The sequence below is a fragment of the Amphiura filiformis genome, chromosome 16, assembly GCF_039555335.1.
Source record: "Amphiura filiformis chromosome 16, Afil_fr2py, whole genome shotgun sequence".
Lineage (NCBI taxonomy): Eukaryota > Metazoa > Echinodermata > Ophiuroidea > Amphilepidida > Amphiuridae > Amphiura > Amphiura filiformis.
The window spans coordinates 29,312,794-29,320,610 of NC_092643.1; the positions used below are offsets into that span (position 1 = coordinate 29,312,794).

Consider the following 7,817-nt stretch of genomic DNA (forward strand, 5'->3'; position numbering starts at 1 on the left):
AAATTGACCTTGGCCCTTTTGAGCCTCATATCTTAGTAACTATGTGTCCTACGCGCAAATATGTTACATTTTTGTGATCCTTATAAGCCCAGACAAATAATTAAACATGCTTTTAGTGAATTTGTTCAATTTTTGCCCCCGTATGATCTTGTAGGGGTCTTGTTTAGGGTCACAGGGTTCCATTATAGCTGGCAGACAAAAGTTCAACATACCCGAATTAAACCAAAACAATTTGGTTTCCAGTTTACACGCGAACTTGCCGCTTGATGCTTAAATAAGAACAATATTTCCAAAATATAGAACCAGTTTGAAAGAAAGGACAGTAACAGAGAGCTGATGCCCGAGCTGATGGAGACAGAGACGAATACATATTTCACCGACCATATTTTGACCATTACACGAATTCAAGGCCTACAATTTTTAGAAAATCGCGTTTTAAAAGTCTCCTTTTTTTAAGACACAACATGAATATGATGATGATTGTGAATAAAAATTCCTTTAAAAAGGAATGGGCGCCCAATGGGAAATTTGATGTGACACACCGATACTCAGTCTACAGTCTTATACGCTTTATAAATGTAATTTATGTTATGTTATGTTATGTTATGTTATGTTATGTCATGTCATGTTATGTTATGTTGGCACTATATTAACTTATTTACTAATTATTAGCATTGTGTAAAAAGACCCCCTCGCTCTGTGATTTGGCATACCAGGGTATCATTGATAGGTCACAATCATAGATATATAAGAATCATGTTTTGGGGCGCCCGCTACGGCGGGCACCTATATTGGCTTGTATTTGCAAATTTCGTTAACAAATAGTCATACGCCACTAGGCTAAATCAGTGACGAACTGACTTCAATAGTTCAACATGATATATTAGAAAGATACATGGTATTACATATCATAGCTACTTGATCAATTTCGATGTCAGCAAAATATTTGGTTTCGTCAATAATGATATTATCAGAGGTACAACAGGTATACAATAATTGCCATTATCAGCATATTTCAGATTTCTGACAACGGCAGTATAATATTTCATGAACACAAGAAATACCAATACCAGCCGCAGATACTTCATCATTAGGCTACTGGCATGTTGAAAAAGTCTTACTTTATATTAAACACAATTAATCAGCAGTATTGTGCAATTGCAGTTGAAATCCATACACTCCTTAACCTTAAAAAGACCTTAACCTCCCGCACAGGGAGTGTAAAGTTCAAATGAGGTTACCTGAAAGGGTGACTCCATTTAAAATCTACACACCCTGCGTGGGAGATTAAGGTCATGTCTCCGATAGGGAGTGTATGTATTTCAACTTGAACAACCCATTATAGATACTACATTTTGCATCTTTGCAACTTATATGATAAATATGCCATTCTTGGTTCCGTGTTCATTCCTGAGCTTATTGTCTGCTTGGTTTTTCTTTGAAGACCTAACGCATGCGTGGGAAAACCAAAAGTCGATAGTTTCGATAAAAGAGAGAAGACTTGCTCCGAAGAATAATCCTAAGGCACCTCCTAAGTCACCTATGGAACAGAACCAAAATGAAATTAATTTATGAGCTCAAGTTGCTTTATGTCAGAATAGTCCTACCATTAATATTATTTTGGTCTTCACAATCTTCAAATTTATAGACGTGAGGATATGCAATTTCGAAAATATGTTGTTATGTTATGTTATGTTATGTTATGTTATGTTATGTTATGTTATGTTATGCTAAATACTGCCATTTTACGTTGAGTATAAAAGTTTTTGTTTTTTTATTTTGGTCTTCACAAACTTCCAACTTCCAATTTCTAGAGTGTATATGCAATTTCCAAGATATATAACTGATACAATGATAACATGTTTTGTAAACTCTCAAAGCGCTTGATAAGTGTCACAATACAATTTTGTGAGAATTTTAAAGGGCATTTCAATTTTTGTTAGCGACTATAATAATGATTTTGTTGAATTATTGCAATACTCACAAACAAACTGGAATAATTCATATGAGGGTTGTTCTGCTATTTGCTCCACTTTTAAATTTCCGTAGAATATCTCAACCTGCAAAATGTTTTTACTGTATGGATAAAAGCATGAGAGATAAATCAAGTAAGTGGTATTCGATATTAACTGACCATTTAGAGTAGACAGTAGAACCCGGGAGTAGAACAAGTACCATCAATACCACCAGCACCAGCATCCCTACTAGTAGCAGCAGCATCACCACAACCACTAACATCAACACTAAAACCACCACCTACAACGTCACCACCATCAACACCATCAATAATATAGCAACAACAACACCAATATCGCCACCACTACAGGAGCGTTGAAATTTCGATAGTCAACACGTTGAAGCTACGTAATACTTACCGCATATATTCGGTCAGCAGTACACTCCGGTCGTTGTTTAAATTAACTTCATTGCCGTAAAGAGTCAACATATCATAGGTAGCTGTATAAATCAATGGGAATGCGTTGAAATATGCCTGTTCAAAACCAAACTCCTCATACACGTCGTCTATAAATTCATCAAATGTTTGATTGCCTAAATGTGGCAAATACTCTCCAGTGTCTTTGAAAGCTTGGGCCACTACCTGTTTGTAGACGCCCGATGTCACCCAATGTTTCTCATTCTTGAAATATTCTTGCCAATATCGCTCACCTCCAGGGGCGTAGTTGACATTTCCTAAATATATTTGGTAAAACAAATCCTCGGCAAGCTCAACGTAAACTAGATATTGCATGCTGACAAAGATATCGATGTACAAAGCGCGGAACAGAGTACCAATGGTGTTAGGAAACACATGCGAAAGAATATCGCCATTTGAGTTGTTCGTTTGCATGATACCGGAAGCGATTGACAATAAGACGGTGTCCTGAAGTATTCGGTTGTGATTCACAGTCACGTCGCTGGAAAAAAAAGAGGAAATTTTCATTGGATTACCAATGATTAATATTCTGACCCAGAGATATATGAAAAGTAGTACCGAAACTATTTCGGAAAAGACAAGACAAAAAATATATAATTCCATAAGACGAAACACAGTGTCACCGGCCCGATATCTTCATGGCAGAAATCGTCATGGTAGGTTGAATCCACAGCCACGCATGGCCATTTTGTTCCGACCTGTTTAATAGTTTTGAGACGCATAATGAGCAGAGCTAACGACTATCATATCCTTTCAACACATATGTTCAAGTGCAAGGAAATAAATATCGCTTCTTTAGAACAAAAACAAAAAAACGGGAGATATTCATATTCATTTTCTATCCCGGTATCCAAAGATTTATCGCCTGAATATCAAATCGTGCATAGCACATTCACGTGTATCGATCCCGTGTATTCATTTTAGTGTCTCTGCTATATAATGTAATTATTAAACAGGCGATGTCGGTGTGCGTAAGCCATAGAAAATCTTGCATTGCAAGTATATTGAATATAATGCAATCTTAATTTCTTCACAATATCATCAAAACTTAATTAAAAAATATCTACCTACGAAAAAAAACACCCATTGATCTACAGAAACTCTTACCAAAATATTATTAACTTGTGACAAGTAACTTATTTGGCATGAAAGGAGGAATTCTTCCTATTCAAATACATTGGTAGACCACCCGCTGAGCTCGGGGTCACATTCCATAATGCTAATATGTCTGCCTCCGTGGGTGTCACGTGTCCAGAACATTTTTCCGTGAAAATTTACTCATTAACTTTGACTGTCTATACTAAATACTTAATGTATCTATAGGCCCTTTTTTTTCTTTTTCAATCACAAAACATTGTTAAGCATTTAGCAAAGTATGCCAAGTGGGATCTGATTATTTCAAAAGGGTACGTATAATGAAAGACAGAGATAAAAAGACTAGTTCGCGTCTAACGTCAGAGCAATAGGCGCGCCGTGATTGGTTGCCGACTTGCGCAGTAAGGCATTTTCTGTCTACGAACCAATCTTTTTATCTCTGTCTTTATGTTTAGAGAACGATGCATGAAAACGAGTTTGCTAGCAACTTTATGTGATCCACCATCTATCAGTACTGAAATCCCGATTTAACCATAACTTAAGGCAGCATATATAGTGAGCAATTGCCAAAAACTACCAATTGTTAAGAGTCTGTCATACCAAACGTGACCACAAGGCATTGTCATAATGATCGGATTGAGAATGAACGTGCTGTTAATATTAAACAGCCGGAAAAAAATAGCGTGTAACGATACTATCAATTAGACTCCAGCACAGCCCGTGATTGGTTAGTATCTCATACACAGAGCGGTGCTGGTGTGTAAAGTGGTCATGTGCACTAATGACATCACCGTGTTGAGCAGAGAAGAGCACAAACAACAAGGGACCTTTGGCAGTACCCTGAGGTACTCTTTCATAAAGAGATCTAGTCTTCGTTAGTAAGTTATAAATATACACAGCAGGTCCACGGTTGTTTGATGGGATCATTTATTAGTTTTTCAAACAAAACTTCATGTACAACCAAATTTTAGGCTTAAACAGCTAAAAGCCATATCATGCTAAGGTGTACAGATGATTTGAGTTATTCTCAACTTTAATTTCCACTCTTTAATTATTCACTTTTACAGCATTTTTAAAGCTTTTTCGAATATAAAATGTATCTAATAATGACAAAATTGGTTGCGCTATTTAGTTACTGGAAATTACACTTTCAAGCTTTTAATACAAATAGGTCCTTTTATTGTTGAATAAAATATGTTTATAAAATTTCCTTGTTGCTTGTTTCACATATTCCAGCTATTTTAACGACAGTATTAATCACCAACCCCTTGCAAATAAAGAAATATGATTTAGGATAAATACCGCCATCTATAGTTTGCATTTAGTTAATAATGAAGCCAATTCTATATACATCAAACAACCGTGGGACCGAAGTAGATACACTAGCCGTGACAGACCAGGGTCTTTATGACCGTGACGAACCGGGGTCTATAACCCTTGCAGTTGTGCTGCAGGATCCCACAGTCATTGTGTTTCAGAAACGTATTATTGCAACACAGCACACCTCTGCAAATTCTACTTACAGTAATGCCTCAGCAAATGCCTGAGCTGGAAGGTCGAAGTCCTGCTTGAAATATAGTGATCTCGCCACACCTCTGGACGGGAACGATGTTTGTGAAACTGTTGGTTTGTACAATGTTTCGTAGCACACTTCAGGGCATGAACACACGGTTCTCCTATTAGCAGCAAGCACCACTAAAAAAAGATGAGCATGCATAATCGTGAAGTGTTTACAACCCCGTAAATCTCATTCCCTCTCCATCCTTCCTTCCTTCCTTCCTTCCTTCCTTCCTTCCTTCCTTCCTTCCTTCCTTTCAATACTGTGCTGCTCTCAAATAGCTGAGAATAAACGCACAACGTGAGCCGGATATTTCACCTTGAAACTGGTGTGTCTAGTGTCGCTCACCTCTGTAAAGTTTGTACGGCTTACAATAGGTGAATATTTTCGGGTTTTGTTACTGCACTTGGACAAAAAGTCATAACTTACGCTCGCGTAAATTTACATAAGCGTGCGCCAGTCACGTATTACACAAAGCGCAACTAGCGTAAGTGCTGCTGCGAACTACGTGCGTTCTATTCTTTATCAATACACGATGGTATTAGTCTAATTTTGTTCGCCAATATTATAAGCAGAACAAATTTAAAGCACGTTTGTTGACACTGGCACCAAAATCTGCATAAAAAAAGTTGGATTTCAACAGTTCAATCATTGACGTACCGGGCAAATTTCATATGGGTGGGCACCTTTGTTCCATAACCATTAAGGTATAGGACATTTTTTCGTTTTTGCTGTAGTCCCCGAATGAAATGTATTTAATTATGTTTGTACTCACTCAGGTAGCATTGTGCGTGAATTTTACATCCGAACTAAGTGCTATTTATTTTAATGTCCAAAATGGCCCAAAATGATGGGTTTTCAATATTGCCGTTCATTTCTAATCGTCATCCCCATAGACTTTACATGTAAAATAAAAAGGTCCATAAAAATTGAATAGCACTTATTTCGGATGTAAAATTCACACAAAAAGCTTTTTGAGTGATTACAAAGATAATTAAATACTTTTCATTTGGGGGCTATGTGGATTTTTTTTTATTGTATTGCTTGTACAATGACATTATAGGTCCTTTCACAATAAAAATGTCCATCTGAAACAAAGGTGTGGGGCAAACTTGCACAATCATCGCGCTGACAAGCTACCAAAATTATTTTACAGGGTAAACAGTATGTATCTACTCTATTTATAAATATGTATTTAAAAATACGCACGTGACCCATTGGCACGACATACAAAGATCAGCAAGCGTGACTAAATCCTCATGCCATTGAAAAGGATATGAACATCATCATCAAATTTAAGTATTAATTGAATAGAAAAATTAATACACATGGGGGATTCCGAATGTTTAACATGTTATCAAAAACCACATTTTGAAAGTATTTACCGACATAAAATATTTATCGACGGGAACGTTTACAATATAATCACAAAGTTGACTAAAATAGACAATTTTGCTGCACAGTAGTCAAGTGTTGTTTTCCACCTTTGCATTCAAATGTATAGGAAGACCACTCGCTATGTAGAAGGTCACTTTGAGACTTACTGTTTACAAGGTGTTATCGCCGCGCGGAGGTGGTCACGTGCTTATTTATAAATACGTGTATTTGCAGATATAGTCGAAGCATACTGGTAAATGCGCGCAAAAAACTTGCAATTGTAATGATAGAATGAGCCAAATTTTAGGATATTTCAGACCTAAAACAGGCCAAAAAGAAGATGCAAAATACTCACAACTCGCAGCATAATAGCATTGCGTCAATTGTTTTGGAGAACAAAACGGGGCGTTTCCTGCAGGTTCAAAAAGTAAATAAATGATGATGTTATGTTAATAAAATTATATTCGTTTTTGCAGACATAATTATTTGGATTTCAATACATAGTATGGGCACAGTTTTCCATTTCAAAGCATCGCAGTTTATAGCAGATATCAGAATTGGTTCATGAATGCCATGTGTAATGTAATGTAATGTAATGTAATGTAATGTAATGTAATGTAATGTAATGTAATGTAATGTAATTTAATGTAATGTAATTTAATGTAATGTAATGAAATGTAATGTATGTAATGTAATGTGATGTACATTAAAAAGCACCACGACAGATTGGAATTTGTGAGGGGTAATCTGGTAATGGGGAATCAATGCGATGTACTACGACAGATTGGAATTTGCGAGGGGTAACTTAATACCATATTTTTCCAAAATTGACTGCGAGCTCTATGTACAGGTACAGGCATGTCTTCCTGTACATTGGGCTGACGTCTTAATGTCCCCTCCGAACGACGTACTTTCATGGTTCAATCATGGTTAAGTCACCACCACTGGGGATTGAGCACGGGACATAATGAACCAGAGACGAGTACCCTAACTACTGCGCCATACATTTCCAGATCACTACAAGCTCGTGGTATTTTTGAAAGCATTGATGAAATTTTAATTTGAATTAAAATTTAATTTTAATTAAGATTTAACTTAGTTAAAATTACCTGGCATATAAAAGTTTCGACATCCACAATTAGAAACGATGTAGTCTGTTTCACATTCCAAATAACATTTAGACTCTGTATAAGCACCTCCCAAATATTTCAAAGGTTGACTTCCACAATCACCATAAGGTGACCCTAGCGTTGTCATTTCTGTGACATCCAGGCGTAGTGGGGTGTGCGTACCAGGCTGCAGTTCTATTCCGTAGTCCACTAAATTTGGTACTTCATCTCCTGGATGTGCCAG

The 7,817-nt window shown here is 36.7% G+C and overlaps 1 protein-coding gene across 1 annotated transcript; it reads right to left on the reverse strand.

The window, feature by feature from the left end:
- Positions 1–1,370: 1,370 nt before the first annotated feature.
- LOC140172550 (uncharacterized) lies at positions 1,371–7,607 on the reverse strand. The gene is made up of 6 exons (XM_072195695.1): positions 7,574–7,607; positions 6,820–6,876; positions 5,053–5,224; positions 2,376–2,915; positions 1,985–2,076; positions 1,371–1,540 (listed from the first exon to the last, which is right to left on the reverse strand). Exons 1-6 carry the CDS (start codon positions 7,578–7,580, stop codon positions 1,371–1,373), a joined length of 1,038 nt encoding a protein of 345 aa, XP_072051796.1. The 5' UTR covers positions 7,581–7,607.
- Between the last annotated feature and the right edge of the window lie 210 nt (positions 7,608–7,817).

Bases quoted from the DNA above. Each gene is read 5' to 3' on its own strand.
- LOC140172550 (XM_072195695.1), bottom strand. The intron at 2,916-5,052 runs GTAAGTAGAATT...TTTTTTTTCCAG, and splicing joins GCATTTGCTGAGGCATTACT to CGACGTGACTGTGAATCACA. The intron at 2,077-2,375 runs GTAAGTATTACG...TTATCCATACAG, and splicing joins CTGCTGACCGAATATATGCG to TAAAAACATTTTGCAGGTTG.